Source organism: Hippichthys cyanospilos, chromosome 6 (genome assembly GCF_059441005.1).
Source record: "Hippichthys cyanospilos isolate Australia breed blue-spotted pipefish chromosome 6, RoL_Hcya_1.0, whole genome shotgun sequence".
Taxonomy (NCBI): Eukaryota; Metazoa; Chordata; class Actinopteri; order Syngnathiformes; family Syngnathidae; genus Hippichthys; species Hippichthys cyanospilos.
Window position 1 is genome coordinate 11,694,942 of NC_142374.1, and position 17,190 is coordinate 11,712,131.

Sequence of the window (17,190 nt, forward strand, 5' to 3'; positions counted from 1 at the left end):
GGCTATTATGAAGTGTGGCAGTAATAGCTGCAGGATTCTTTACTGCCTCTGGAGACCCGGTCATTAGCCTATTCCTCTCTCATAAAGCCTTCTATCCATCACACACACAAGCATGCACACATTTGTATGCAAACCACACACACACGCACAGGGGAGCGCACACGCCATTCGCGTCAGGTGAGGATGTGCCTGCAACTAAATCCCCCCCGCAAAAAAAAAAAATCAACAAAAGATGCACTTGCTGCTTGCGTGGAACAATCACACATACACTCACGCACCGCACAGTCACACACAGATGCATACGATCAGCCCAGCCTCTGATTATGCAAATGTATTCCTCCCTTCCCCCCCGACCAATGAAAATGAGACTCAGTTTGCCGCCCCGGTCAGGTTGAAGATCGCAACCTGGGCCGAGTCACAGACATGGGTGGACCTGTGAGTTTAACCCGGCATTTGCGCACGCGAGGCAGATTGGCTACTACAACGGAACCTCGGGCTTCAAACACAGTCTAGTCCTGGTAGTGGGCGACCCCCAATTTGTTGACATATATTCTTACAGGCAAGAGAGCCACTGTCACTGAGCGTGGTACCTTTATATTGTGGTTCATTGTTCATGCACCCATAAACGTCATATAATAAAAAAAAAATTGTTCCTAAATAGCCCCGCATAACTTTGAGTATTATTGTAGGCCGTTTGTACATACAGTACATGCTGCTCTGTGTGGGATTTCTAATAATAAATCTATATCATTCTGGGGAGCCACAGAAAACCTTCTTGCGGGACGGCACTTTGACACATTTGGTCTACAGCGATTGCGCCTATTGCATTGATCCCCATCACCAATAGCTCGCGAAAGGAATGACGGTGGCTCTCACAGCATTAACTCATTCACTGCCAGCCTTCGCCATTTTAGGCTATTAAAATGGCTGTCCTGCAAAAGCAATGAACATGTTAAGCCATCAATTACTATGAAATTTGTCATATGATTGAAATAACGTGTAGCCAGTTTCAGACCTATAGGTATATGGTCATTTTATTATGAGCTTGTATGCAGAAAAAATGTGGGCACCCCTGGCATACAGTACATATAGCATGTTGCAACATCAGAGCAGCATAACCACACAGACACACGTGCATAAACACACACAAATGCACACACAGTGCTGTAAAGATAAGCAGTAATCCTGTTTATTACCACCACCCCTCTCTGCACTTTCTCTTTTGCATCTTATCTCTTGCTTATTTTCTTCCTCTCTTATGATCCCCAGCTCCCCACTCACACACACACACACACACACACACACACACACACACACACACACACACACACACTTTCCTTCCGTGTGTCCTTCTCAAGCCAATTACATTGTGTGTGGGTGTGTGTGCGTGTGTGTGTGTGTGGTGGAAGGGGGGTGGGGGGTGCTGGTGCTCTTTTCCCGCCTCGGCTCCCTCCACGTCCTGCAGAGAGAATTACCTTCCCTTTGTCTGTGTGAAAGGGCCGCTGCCTTTACCATCTGTGTAGCATGCGTGCGTGTGCGAGTATGAGTTTGTGTGTGTCTGTATTTGTGTGTGTGCCACACTTTTAAAGCATTTCAGACTTCAGTGAAACCTGGTTTACTGTATGTTCTAGACCACAATACGGTACTTTGTGTATGTACTGTATGTGCGAGTGTGTGTACAGTGTACATGCACTCACACACACGCACACATACACTGTACGCACACACACATAAACTACATTGAGATGCAGCTATTAGTTTTTTTTGGTGTTCTGATGTCCTACAGAAAATTGAAATAGGATATCAAGTATTTTAAGACAATTTTATTCTATTCATTTTATTCTTATTTATTAGTAAAGAAAAAAATTAACACAGAAGACCAAACAACATGTTTTCACTTGATTATGAACAACTTCTTTCAAATTTTGATGATAATCATTTTTTAAACTTAAATTTATAATGTTCTTACCAGTACTTTACTTTCCTCCTCCTCCATATCACTTCCCCAAAATGTTGGTCAATGAGATAACTTTGTGAGCTGACATAGTACATTTACCATTGAAGTCAGCGTGGTTTGTTCAAATGTGATCAGTAAGAACAGCAACTGTGCCCGGCTGTGTGGCGAGTCAATCACGCCAGCCTGTGTGGCGCACTTTACTGCTGCTAGAAAGCGGCAAATTCATGCTTAACAACAGCTATAATGGAGGCCAAGCCACCGGTAAACACTGGCAACAGGTGCCATATGTCAATGTCAATGTCAGCGTAATTAAGTCATATGTTAGCAGCCCGAATTGGCGAATGAATGAGATTTCAAAACAACGCAGTCTCATGAACCACAATATAACAATGTGACTTCAAAATAAAAGGGTAACAAAGCTTTTGTGATGATTAATTATTTGTTAAATTAAGCTGTATTTTAAAATTGGCCTTCACACAGCGTTCGCCCAGCACGCTTTACTGTCATGCAGCGCATTAACAGTTGCTATTGTGATGACATTTTTTCTGATGTGTACACTAATAAGTGGGTATCCGGGGCAAAAAAAAAAAAAATAGCTTGGAGCATTTTTTTTTTTTTTTTTAACAGAGGTACTCCAATTATTTGAGGACTCCCTTCACCTTTACAAACACACATGCACACACACTCACACACACGCATACACAACCACACACAGCAGGTGTGTCCGATAAACAAGAATTCATTGTAAGGTAGATGTCCACCCTCTTCTCTTCCTGTCCTCATTCCTTCAGCCCAAACTCCGCCCCTTCCTCCTCTGTATCTGTCCTCCTCCAGATGGGTGGCAGGAGTAGCAGCTTGCTGTGGTCAGGCCAATTATTTACATAATTATGATCTCCCACTTAACCACATGATCCCTTACCTGGGCGGCGGCAATTAAAGCCAGCCTCATTATGCAAATTATGCAAATGGAAGCAGAAGCGGAACGAGGCGATGTACACGCCCGAGCAAAGGCGTGCCCCTGGAGCGCATGAGCGTGAACTCTGCCGCTCATCGTGCGTGTGCAACAGAAGGTGGCGACGTTGGCGGATTTTGGCCCTGTTTATGTTCTCAAACTGGGACGTAATAAACTGTAATTTGCACTACATCCCCCACCTTCTCTTGTCAGGCCTGGATTGTAGATTAAAAAGTGTAAGGAATTCAATTATCCTTACAGTCTACAACATTTTTTCAAAGTGTTTTTTTTTTTGTGTGTGAGTTTTGATAATTCTAACATTTAATATAAGAAGAGCCACATTCAAAAATGTAGGCTGAGTTTTGAGTTAAACATAAATAGCTAATATGAATTTTACTTTTTTATTCAATTTTAATCAATCATAGTTTTAATGATTTTGGTATTGTTCTTATAGTGTCTGCACTCTCTAAAACATTCTACTACTATTTTTAATTCTGGCTCGATCTTAAATGTATTAATAAATTCATTTTAATTGGCTAGGACTCTTTTTTTTTTTTTACTGTTTCTGCATTCCTACAAAGACTTATCAATATTTTTCATTTTAATAGGTTGCGTGAAATTTTATTCTATTATAAAAAAGAGAAAAGAGAAATTCAACTTCAAGAAGGTTAACATCCTATTTTTTGTTAAAAAAAAAATCAAAATGATTTTTTGGGGACAGGAGTACAACAAATATGAATGAATGGGAAAAATCTGTGGCTTATGAATAATATTTTTTGTAAATTTACTTATTAAACATTTCATGTACTTTTCTATTCTGAAACCACTGCGTACGCATGTTCACATTCACATTTTTAGATATTGTTTTATTCATAATTTATGTTGATTTAATTGCATTCAGTGGAAAGAAGTATGAGGAGTAAATATATATATTTTTTAAAGTGTGATCTGTCAATTTGATTAGAAATCATAGTAATATTATTATGTCATTAATTGGTGCTAAATGTTTTAAAATCTTCTCATGGTAATACCAGAACTAAATCATTAGAATACACACCAAAATGTATTTTTGTTTTATATTTAGGAGCTAAGAAAAATTATATACATATTTTACAATGTTAATTGGTACGTATGACAAAAGTGTTATAAAATAGGTTATATAGAGGTATTTAAAATATATATTCCCACCATTGTTGTGATTTGTGATTTTGGTAAGGCAGGTTGGGCCTGTTTTGGACACCCACTGAAGCAACCAATTCAGTATGTTTCTCTGCTCTCTACGTAGCACTTAACACCACAAGATGATTGTTTTATTGTGATTTGGTAAAAAGTGCCTGAGACTGAAAAGTGATCTCCACCCGAATGTAGTTACCCCCACGAGAATAAAGCAGACTTCATTAAGTCTGATGATAACCTGAACGCCCAAACTGCTGTTAATCAGCTCTTACAGACACACGCGCATGTGCGCATACACACACTCACGCACACTCAATCAATTAGGTTCTGACATGGTTCATGAACATGCAGATGGTGCAACACCACTGGGGGCGGACGAGTTGAGTTTCCCATTCCCCATTTAACTCCTCCAGAGCGCAGTTTCTGTGCGCGTGAATGTGCATGTTGAGCCTGAAGCGAGGTACGTGCAGACCGATTTTAAAATCCCTCTAAACACATCCCACACCGCAGGATAATCTTTCACAGATGTCAAAGAATCGGGCCTCTTCTGACTGATTGCAAGGGTAGGCAAATGCTCAAATTTGTCAGAACGCGTGCACTGGGGTTTAAGCCGATTAGTCGACGAGTCGACTTTAATGCTATACATCGACATTTAATGATTGACGAAGCTTATGTTTTGAGCATCTCGACTTCCAGTCTGGTTTTGGACTCGCCCGTCTGCTGCCGTTACCCAACTACAACCCTCTGTGGAGCAGCAAAATATGCGGTCGAAAGGCCTTCATGCATTTGTGCAGGTCCAAGGATACAAGAATTAACTGAATGTGGATGAGAATTGTGGTTTCAGCACCACTCTTAATTTACAGGATTCATACCATATGGCTGTAAGGAAGCATTAGCACTGCCAATAATGTGTGATAAGAAAACTCTTATTTAGAGCAGCCCACTGCAACTAACATCATGGAATGTGTTGCTTTATGATACTGTGTGTCTTAAAACTCACACCAGTGGTCAGATAATACAACTAGTGTAAGGAAACCGTTTAGCAAAAATTAGACTGGTAGTTAAATCACATACAAAATATATGAGTCTATCCTCAAAAGCAATAAGAAAAAAGAGTGAAATGGAAACAGTCAGACAAATGGTAAATGGACTTTCACTTATATAGCACTTTTCTACCTTGGGTACTCAAATCGCTTTACACTAACTAGTCATTTACCTTCTGATGACGCAGCAACAAGAGCAACTGGGGGTTCAGTGTCTTGCCATGCCGCAAAAATGCTTACATTTTTTAGAGAGCAGCTATCGGGCAGAAATGTACAATCATTTTGGTAACGGATTAATCTGTCGATTATTATTGATTATTATTGATTATTTATTGAATCAGATAAAAAAAAAACAATGATTTTATTTCCAAAAATAGAACATTATTTCAATTTAACGGTTCAATAGCATAAATGAACTAAGATTTGGTTACAAGTTTGCTCTGTAACTTCAGAACAAAAAAAACTGACAAAATTTACTTTAAATCAACAAAAACAACAAGTCTGCTTACTTTAAGGACAGCAGAAATCAAAGAATATTTTCTGTAATTTATAGGGGAAGTCAGTCAAACATGTTCTTTTTAATTGTATGTTCTATATAAGACACTAATCTTAACACAATACTCTGAAAATATTACAGTTAATCAGGGTTAAGGTAATGACCAATCACATCTCAGCTGTTTTCTGAGCGTGTTCACATGTTGTTTGTAAACTGATTGGATTTTGCTCCTTAATTAATATTCCACAAATGAACTATTAATCAGGGTACCATGTTCAAAATAATGGTGTTGTTATAGAACATAATTTTCAAAAAAAAAAATTGTGTTGACTTTCCCTTTAAAAGAAAAAAAATCAAATGAACTAAGCCTCAAAACCAACTATGAAAATATTTGATCAATTTGAGAATCAATTAGTCAATTTATAGATTCATCATTGCAGCTCTACTTTGCAACACAAGATGAGACAGCTAAATTGTGAATTTTGTTTTGAAAGAATTGTTTTATATTGTTCAACACCATTCCATCGAAACACCTTGACATTAAACCTTCTGTATTGTGCTGGAAAAAAAATAGTACAAAAATATAAAATATAAATGCAAAATATCAGCGAAATTGCTTCCTTTAAATAATATTAACAACACCGAATTAAAGCTGCAACTCTTTCACTTGGCTAAGCCTCCTGCCATCTGCTTATCACACACTGAGCATCAGGTTTTGTTTTGTTTTGTTTTTTTTTTACTGTTTTTATACTATTTCTTGTGTGTAGGTGAATGTACATAAGCAAATACAGGATGCACGTGTGTGTGCGTGCGCCTGCAAGTCTGTGTGTTTATAGACTATGAGGAGTCAACACCTCAGGTCAAAATCTGCTGGCATTTATTCCTAATCTGCAGCTCACAGAGCACGCATCCTGCATGTGTGTGCATATGTGTGAGCGTGTTCGTGCTTCACACATGCGAGATTTCCCAACTAAGTCACTGTATGTGCAGATTGTGATTGGATGTAAACAATGCAGTGTGCACGTGTGTAATTAGTGTGTGCCTGTAAGTGAATCTCGCTGATAATTAAGAGTTCATCAGTGACAACAGCTCACTAGTGGTTGAAAAAAAACGCCATTTTATTCATTCCTATTTATTCTTACGATTTTAACGTCTTTGGAGGATAGATGTTTTGTTTGTTTGTTTTCATGGATTATATCTTGTGTGTAAGAGTGAATTCTTTTTAATCTCCTCTATAATATCAAGCTGTTGTCATGGAGCTTTATTCATCTCATTAATAACAGCGCCCTTGAGGTGAAGCACACTGTGACCCTGTTTTCATCGATGCGCGCACACATACGCGCACATAAATGTGCACGAGCGCATTCAATTAACACCACACGAGAGCCTGACAGCAGCGTGGTTGGAAGCAGTGCCCATCTTATTCAGCTCCCCACCACTCACACCAGACTCGTCACCATCTTTTCTTGCGCCCATAAAATGCTTATAATGGCCTACTGAGGATTCAAAACAGAAAAAAAAAGAAAAAAAATCAAAGCCACAGTAAAGGATAACCTAATGTAATTCCAGAGCAATAACTGCCAAATTTCAGCTTGTCCAGTCATTAAAAATATATCCGAAGTGATTATCCTGGAATGGAGTGTTAAAAAAGTGAGGCTTTTTTTTTTTTTCTTCCTTGAGCGCCATAGGAAAATCGGTTGGCTTGGGTTATAAGAGTTTTGGATTTTATTTCAATTTTACTTTGGTTTCTTAAAACTCAATTCAAATAACAAACATGCTTTCTCTCTATATATAGTGTATTTTAGTGTTATATAGTGTATATAGTGTTCATAGGGTCAAACGATTGAGAGTTGTAGTTGGCTTTACTTTATCACACTATATATAATGTGATGACATATACTGTACACAACGATGGGCATAGTCAATGTTGCAGCCTGGTTATCAGGGAGAGTCGAGGGATCTCTCTCTGTAGTCCCTTCTGAGGGTTTCTTCTTTTTTCTATAAAACGGGATTTTGAGTTTTTCCTTGCCAGATTGACGTATTTAGATCAGGCGATGTCGCAAATCTTTGCCAACTATGGGCTTGAGATTAAGTGCTGTAGAAATAGAATTAGCTTGACTTGCTTGACTTGTTGTACCTACTGTATGTTGCACAACGGAACAATGCACATGCAAATTCTAACATAGTATTGCTTTAATTTCTGTCTTCGTTCAGAGTTTCACGAGCCAGCTGGCACCTGGAGCAGTCAAAAATGAAAAACAGAGGGCGAAGAAGCCAAAGAAAACCAGCAAGAGTCAGCACCCCTCCGTAAGGCATCCTCACTCTATCATTACATGGCCTGATCACTTGTTTTCCTCGCCATGCACCACAAAGTCCACACCAAAAAATCCAAATGGACACTTTCGCCCGGTTTTCGCTGAACTTCACCGTTAGGATTTATGCACTGTTCCGCCGTTTGCTTGTTAAACCACACTCTAGCAGTTCCAAACAGCAAGACATACATTACTTCAAAATATGCTGAAGAATTGCTATTTGCTCAAGTCCGGCTGCATTCAAACGAGTAGAATATTTGTTGTGTGTAAGCCTCAGGCGGTGTAGAGATTGTGTATGAGTATTGTGTAATGTGTGTGGGAGTGTATGTGTGTGAGCACCTTCACATGGCCAGCCATAAATCACACGCCACGGTGTCCTTGCAGCACTAACACATATCATAGAAATCAATGCAGAGGTCAAGTTGAACAGGGCGAGCCAGAAGCTGAAAACAGCACAGCAGCCAATAAAGATGAGCCCCCAGCGCACACGTCAACAACGGCTACAGATGAAATAACACACACATATGCACATATACAGTACATACAGTACATGCCCTCAAATGCAAATAGCAATTTTATTTTGTTTTTTATTTTCTGTTTCCTGTGCTCTACATATTGCGATTTCATTTTATTTTGCTTTATTATGTGTAGAGGGTTAAATAGTAATAATCAAAAGACACGAGAGAGGAATTAAAAAGGATAAAATAATAAAATAAAATTTCCAACTGATAATGAGTAACAATAATAATAACTAAAAATGATGAAGAAATGATCAAAAACCAAACTAACACAAATATGATTTTCTTTTCCTTGTACACTGCTACTTCATTGTATTAACTTTTTTCAGGCCTTATTATTTTGAATATTCTCTTTTTTATTTTATCATATTTAATTTGTGGCATTATCATAAAAACTGGAAGACATGATATTAATAAATCAAAGAATAAGATGGTATATACACAGTTATTTATTTACTTTGCATTTATGAAATTTCATTTGTTATACAGGTAGTTTGGGATGAGGTACTGCTGATACCAAGTATTGACATTGAGCTGATATGGGACCTTATTTCAAGGTATCAGTACGCGCCATGGCAGTTGATAATGGTATTGGCACTTATTAGAAAATACACAAAATAGAAAATCACAAATTAGAAAATACAAATGAGAAGACTATAATATTGCCATCAATTTGATTCAATTTTAAGGGAAATTCTACATTTCTTAGGCATTTCTTTCAAATGATGTCATGTTTTCCATGTGGAATTATGTGTACCAAGAGTATTACTGGTAATGGTACATCATTTCAACATAATTGTTGTTTTATTTTGTTTTGTTTTTTTGTGCAAATTTTAGGAGGGTCGGTACTAGGCCATGCAGCCTTCAAGGTATTAACGAGGTAGCAACAAAAACAGCGATAAAGAAACTGATAGCAGGATAATACAATTGAACCACCACGTGAAAGAAAGCCGCAGCACGAAAATTTTGCGCAACCACTAGACCGTATGAGGATAAAGCAACATAAGCGTCATAGCCACAGGAGGGCGGAAAGAAAAAACGCAGCCCCGACTGACACCGTCAACATGCTACAAGCAACAAAAACAAAAGTGCGGAACACAAATGGCATGCAAAACAACGCGCGAGAAGATTGAGAGACAGACTTCTGGGTGTCTCGGTGGGGCATGGCGGTTTGAGGAGGAGCGGGATGTGGGAAAGGCGGAACCAACAAAATGCAGGACTGACTGGGGTAAGGCTTAAGTGAAGGTGATTTAATGACAAACAAAGGAGGGTTGAAAGAACGGAAAAATACAAAGTACAAACAAAAACGCTAAACTGAAGCTTACTGGGGGCGACAAGGAACGGGAGGCAGCACGGGAAGGATGGGATCAGGGCAACGCGAGGCAAGACGGCGAGGGGAAGACGTACAAAGACCCGACAAGGGATGAGGCAAAACACTGGGGCTTAAATACTAACAGAACTAATGAAAACGCGAGACACCTGGGAACAACAAGGGGTGGGGTAGCTGACTGGAGGACACACACGGGCGACAGGTGAGGTTGATTACAGTAATGACACGCGGGGGAAAACACAGTGAACCTATAACTTAAACTAAACAACCCAAAACCCACAACAAAACACAGACAGATCATGACACTGGGTGATATGTAAAACACATTGTCACCCAGAGTCAAATTTGATGTATGATGGTACGCATTCTCGTCCTGCTCTTGCGCAAAGACTTATTCTGTGCTTCAAGCATCGTCTCTGGCGGTCTGGAGGAGTGAAATAGAACAATACCAAAAAATTGTAACATCCACCCCTAAATACAGTACATGTCATTCTACATATAATTGGGAGTGACATAAATACGCTTGAAGCCTTTTTTTGAAGAATTGGAAATTCTGCCAAACTGCTGATTGTCGTGACATTAGTTGATTTGGAGTTCGATGCTACCACAAAGTTCCCCACTGTCATATTTTTTAAAGCAAAAATCAGCTGAACGATGACATTCACAAAGTACATGGTTACCTCCTACCACTATTTGGGCAAAAGCAAGTGCTGATTGACACATTCATCCGCAAGTAATACGTACGATTGCACCTGATTGATCTATTATCACCTTTAATAACAGTGCCAAGAACACTGACTCACATAAAACACTGACACTTTGATTCTCACCCCCAATGTTGTCAAATGAGGAATGACAATAGAGGGACTGTCTGTCTCCACAGCAACAATGCTGCCTAGAGTCAGGCGGGAGTAGTGGCTGAGCGTTTTAGGACAACTCCATGCTGCTAGCAAGGCAAACCTGTGCGAGCCTAGACATCTGTGTACTACTAGCGCCATTAAAACACTTGAAAACTAATGTATGAAGATGAGGCACATGCCTTTGAGAGGCGGTTCTAGGTGGGTTGCGCATGACGTCAAGTCTGTATCTGATGAGCTATATGTTAGTTAGAATTTTACATCACTAGTAACGCAAAGTTGATAACACGTTGGACACTTATAGATATTAATGATATGGAAGCCCTTTAAGCTTCATTTAACATCCAGACACAAGTAGTGGAAATACATTACTTGTAAGATTCATTCGTCCTGCTAGTGCCATGTATTTGTCCTAATTGTGAGGCCAAAGAGTGCACTAGTACATTGACCTTATACTTAGATATGAAGTATATCACATGGATTGTCAAACAGCTTATATCAAAACATGATGAAAGCAGGCAAAAGTGTTGTGCATGTTTTTTTTTTCACATGCACACACACACACATGCAACGCACGCATGCATACACACACAAACACAAATGCAAACAATGACAAATCTCAACAATCACAGCGCTTCAATCATTTATGACAGCAGATGTATAATTCAAAAAGCAGCATAAAAGATTCACAAGGAGCGGTACATTGTTTAATCTGCCCCCCACCTCCTCCACTTTATACACCCCCATTCAAATACACACAAACACACTTCCGCACCCCACCTGGTACAACCCTGCTGTTGTACTAGGTGGGGAGCGGAAGTATCATCAATTACAACTTAAAGGGGCTGAGGTGAAAGGGAAACCTGTCGAAAAGGTCCTTCTCAGTTATCTCTCTCTCTCTCACCATTCTTTTCAAACACCAGTTTCCACTCGTTGCTTCTCGCTTTGTCATGATGATTGTTCTCACCCTGCTTTCGCTTTTCACTCGCTGGCTGTCTTGTGTGAGAACCTCTCATAGTGCACATCCAGAGGTGCCAAAGACACTCGCTAAAGTCGAAGTACAGAATACACTTTTGCTTTGAGATGAGACCCTACCCAAAGATTTTCGAAATACAACTCATCATTCGGATTTCTCGTTTTGACGTGCAAGTGTAAGCTTGATATACTGTACATGTGCTGTATGGTGGTAAACTCAATTAAGCGCACGTCACAATAGACAACTGTATAAACATAAAATCAAGACAGAGTGAATAGCATGTGCGCCTCACAGTTCAGTGACGCGAGATCAGATCCAACTCACTATGGACTTCCGGTATGGCGTTTTCAAGTTCTCCCCGAGCCTGCGTGAGTTCTCTCCGGGCACTCCAGCTTTCTCTCACATCCCAAAAACATGCATGACAGGTGAACTGGACACTCTATTGTCCTTAGATGTGATTGGATGCGTGAAAGGTTGTTCATCTCTGTGTGCCCTGAAATTGGCTGGCAACCAGTTCAGGGTGTCCCCCGCCTACTGCCCATAGGCAGCTGGGATAGTCTCCAGCAGGCCTGCAACCCCAATGAGGATAAGCGGCTACAGAAAATATGTGGATGGATGGATGGCTTATGAAAAAAGCTTTACCTTCATGCTAACAAATAATGTCATTGACATGCTATTGGTTAGCGTCGATAGTTGCGGTTTTTGAAGCAATGAATAATTCAACATGAAATGGGAAGCAACACATGTAAAAAACAAATAATAAAACTTAGAGGTATCTATTTTTCATCCTCTACAAAATATGACAAATATTACTCTAATAGTAGAAGACGATACTGTCACCAGGAGATGCGCAATGATGCCCAAACTATTTACAGTGGCATTACACTCTAGATTTTTACATAGTACAATATTAGTCTGCAATTTTCTTTTAACAAAAGGAAAAAACAAACAAAAAGAAACATGGTCAAAAACTTGTTTGGGGGGACTGATGAAATGGATTATTTCAAAGTTTCATGAGGAAAGACGATTTGATATATGAATCATCACATGGTCATGCAACAATGTAAACTTGTATTTGCCACAGACTACAGGATAACCAGAATTGAACTCAAGTATTTGAACATAGTTGCTTATAACCATTTGTAACATCGCAACTGTCCTCATCTACACTGTTAGAACACACAAAAACCTTCACAAAGTCATTCATGTTTTTTAGTTTTTTGTTTTTTAGTGTTTAATGCATCAACAGCGCCACTCTGACAGGTGGTAAGAATCTGCTTCTACTTTTTCCTCTACATTTACATGATTTATTCTTTAAAGTCTCGCTGAATAATGCAACGATACAGTATAATGCATTTTTTAAAACCGTTGCCATGTGTCTTTCTTAACATAAAGGTATCTGACATTCTACCCGCAGCACAGTGCCCAAGTGGTTAGCACGTATTCCTCAGTTTTAAGGTTCTTTGTTTGAATCACGCTTATAGACCTCCAACATAGTGTTCAAATATTCTTTGGGTAGTACAGTTGTTACTTTATAGTTTAACTTCTTACACACATTTTACTGTATGTAACCACATGAAAGCGTCTTTAAACATATTTAACACAACATTTAACAATTAAGTATTCCTTGGGTCACCAGCACACTGTCAAGAAAAAGGAGCCCGTTGGAGCCTGTTGTGTACTTTGACCACTGACCTAAAGAAGTGAAGCCGGCTTGCAAGCCAGCTAAATAAGAGGCTCAGTGTGCTTTCTTCAAGCGGTTTGTCACGATTAGTTTAAGTCTATTGTATAAATTGCACATAAAACTAAAGAGAATAAAAACATTGTATTTTAAAACACCAGACTGTTCAAATCAAATCATAAAGGCCAACAATGGTAATGCTAACAAAGCTAGTGAAATGCCATAGTGGGGCTAACACAAACTAGCATATGTGGGCATCAAACAACTGCCATTATAAGACACGTGACACGGCCATGCATAAACTGTAAACAGAAAATACAACCATACTCACAGGCTGTGAAAATCTCAAGACAAAATGAGACATAAAAGATAGTGGTGTTCACTGTAGTTGTACTCACACTACACCACAGGAAGACGCTGTTAAATTTGGACGAGTTAATAATTTCTTAGTGAACATACATACATGAATCTTAACGATCAACGCCAGACATAACGTATGACGTTCTACTGTATGTCATTCCCGGTCCAGACCCTGGTACAGTACTAGCTATTTATTAGCAAGTGAGTCCAAAAATTTATTCATTTTAATTCAAGAGAGTGGCTTCTAAATGCAAGCCCATTACAGCACACTAAGCTTCCTTTATACAAGCAGTTTGACACAGCTCTATGGGAAGCCGTTTGAATATTTATGATATCCTTCATGTCTTGCTTAAGGTCCATGTGCTAGTATGTTCTTTGTCCTTAATAGTAAGACAACTCTAAACAAAAACCACAGTAGACTAGTATGCACTAGTACAACAGATGTATTACTGGTCAAATGTTTCCTTCCATTACTGCCTTCAACTCCTTAGACGCATACTTTTTGGACAACTATATACATCTTACTAGTGAGACAACACTACCCACAAGTTGACATCCTCGCATCACTCGAGTAAATCATACGAGTAAAGCGCTAGATATTAAGAAGTCAAATTTTATGACATCACCATTATTGCTAGAAACACAAAGATGTCAACTAGTGCCAGTTTTGACTAATCTGCAACATGTAGTGAATACTGTATTGTGGTTGACTTCTGAGTACGCAGACATGTCATACACTTAGTAGGAAAGGAAATACTATAAGTGAACTGGTAGAGAGTTTAAGTTGGAAATCAAAGATAGTAAATACTAAAAATTCTGAAATTGCTTTACTAAAAGCCCTCTGCTAGTACATATTATGACTAGTAAACTTTTTGTTCCTACTAGTAAGACATTTTATAACTACAACACTTTTTGGCCTCACTGTAAGACGATTTAGTGCACTGGTTGACTGACTTACAATACTTTTTTGTCACTTTAGTCTTAAGACATTTTATGACTGGTCTACTTTTTCTCCTCATTGCTAAAGGTTAAAGTTTAAAGTACCACTGATTGTCACACACACCAACGTGTCGTGAAATTTGTTCTTGCCATTTGACCCATTCCCTGAGGGAGCGAGACTCATTTGATGATCTAATGCCCCAATTCAAAACCTTAAAAGGTGAGTGTCAAGCAGGGAGGCCACGTCTCCCATTTTGATGGTCTTTGGTATGACCCGGCAGGGGAATGAACCCCCGAGGTCCTTTTCTCAGGACGGGCACTCTACCACTATGCCACTGAGCTAATAAGACAATTAAGCGTTTATCAACTACTATGTGACTCGTGCACTCCTAGTGCGTGTTTGGTCACCACCAATAAGGCTGTTCAGTGCACAGAGCTTTGACATGGGATGCTGTTGTGTACCTTACACCGAAAAGATGTCTTGTATGACTTCTTTTTTCGAAAGAAGTCTCGACATGACCTCATGAAGCCCTTTGAGACTTTGGTGATTCGGGGCTATACAAATAAAATTTAATTGACTGATTGACTAGTAGAATGATCTTATTATTCATACTTTTTTAAGTGCTAGTGTCAGTTTTGGCCCAGACATACATCATTAAGCCTTCCGAGTGAACTACTGTACTGCATTAGTGATATTACCAGGCCCAACTAATAGGCTTACATCATTCTACTAGTGCAATGACCGGTATTAGAGACAACAAAGAGTGCACTAGTACATGGATATCGAATAAGTGCTAAAAATGGCTTACTATAAAACTACATAGCATGCTGCTAATACTAATGGTGACATTATCAAATTTTACTAACATCAAGCACCGTTATCCAGTTACGGCTGTCCAAAGATGCCCCATGACCATGCACAAATGTCAGTGGGAAAACATAAGAACCAATCACTCATTCTACAAGTGCCCCCTGGTCATTCTACAAGATTGTTGAATAACAAAAGTGTCCAAAGGAGAAAAACTAGACATACCTGGGAGGTAGAAGTGCGGCGACTTTAATCCGAACATGCTTCCGCTCCGACTGGAAGTAGGGGTCAGGTTAAAAAGCTCGTTGTTGGCTGCTTGTCATCCGCCCCTGCCTCCACTCCTCCTCTCTCGCGGTGGGTCCCGCAGGGGTGGCGCGGAGGTCAGAGGAGGTGAGAGGTCAGCCTCTGTCTACTCCCCTTTGCCCCTGGTAGACCAAACCTGCCTGGAGCCAAAAGAAGTGGAGCACACTTGATTGGACTCCGGACTGAGAAATAGCGGTTGTGTTATCATTCCTCCCTTTGACTGTCGGGAGGGAGCGAGGATGATTAGAGAGAGGGAGAGAAAAAAAAGTAGAGGCTTCTGCCAGGCTTGGTCCTTCCTCTCCTCCTTTTCAGTCTTTGTAATCTCTTCCTTGCTGCTATTCATTCAGCTGCTTCTTGCTCATTCCGCTTTTTCCCCAGCGCCTGTTCCCCTTATTTTCTGCCTCTATTCTGGCTTTATCCTCCTTCCTTTTGCCTCCTCGGTCCCACTAGTGACTGCTTAGCTCAGCGGGCGTCCAAGAGCAGCAGAAGGAAGAGAAAAAAGAGAGAGGGGGGAAAAAAGGGGGAGAATCACAAGATGGACCAGTGAGGAAGAGATGAATGAGTTTGTGTCTGTTGAAGACAAGGAATGAAACTGCCTTGTGTGTGTGTGTGTGCGTGTTCGTGTGTGTGTAAAAGAGGTTGGGTGCGAGGAAAAGGAAGTGAGGCGAGTGAGAGAGGGTGTTGATGCACTTCTCATTATCAGCAGATTGGACTGGTGCCTGAGTGACAGCTGATTCATCATGGGAGAGAGAGAAAGAAAAGGGAGTGTGGGTGCATACTCAGTCAGTCCAGCTCTCCTTTCCATCTTCATCTCTTTCCTCTTCTTTCTCAACCTCCAGTCAGTGTGCAGCCGTTGCTTTGGACCGCATGGTTGCGACCTGCAAAACACACACATGCATGCATGCATGCATGCACACAGGAATAATCACAAACACGCGCACGTGTGTACCTGCACCTACACACACACACACACACATACTGTACATACACGCACGCATATACTGCACAACGACACCGTAACAAACTATGCGACTCGCTCCATCCACTGTATACCCGACAATAAATTTGGCCTTTTTTCCAGCCGTTTCCCCTCTTTCCGTCCCCGCTCACTTACTCAGGAGGGGGTCGTCGGCTTGAGGATGAGCAAAGTGAGGCAATTACTTTTAAGTAGGGCTGCAACTAACAAGTATTTTATAAAAATGTGTTTTTCTGTTGATTCAATTAATCTGATTATCCACAAGCAAGTTTCCATTTCCATCCCTTCAATTTAAAAAAATACATTAAAGATGACAGAAAAGGAACCATATACAGTATATATATATATATATATATATATATATATATATATATATATATATATATATATATATATATATATATATATATATATATATATATATATATATATATATATATATATATATATATATATATATATATATATATATATATATATATATATATATATATAGACAATTGTTC

General features: G+C 39.6%; 1 protein-coding gene across 2 annotated transcripts in view; it reads right to left on the reverse strand.

Moving 5' to 3' along the window:
- The window catches only part of LOC148422167 (genetic suppressor element 1-like), a 52,577-nt gene extending 36,000 nt beyond the window's left edge, over positions 1–16,577 (reverse strand). Inside the window, exons 1-2 of one of the 2 annotated variants that reach the window (XM_088418358.1) lie at positions 16,488–16,577; positions 15,631–15,848 (exon numbers count right to left, since the gene is read on the reverse strand). In XM_088418358.1, the coding sequence (XP_088274484.1) occupies positions 15,631–15,667 (37 nt within the window). In that variant the 5' untranslated portion in view covers positions 15,668–15,848; positions 16,488–16,577. Of the gene's footprint in view, positions 1–15,630; positions 16,053–16,487 lie in introns of those variants that run through there. The other variant, XM_088418357.1, reaches the window with a different exon arrangement.
- Positions 16,578–17,190: the final 613 nt, after the last annotated feature.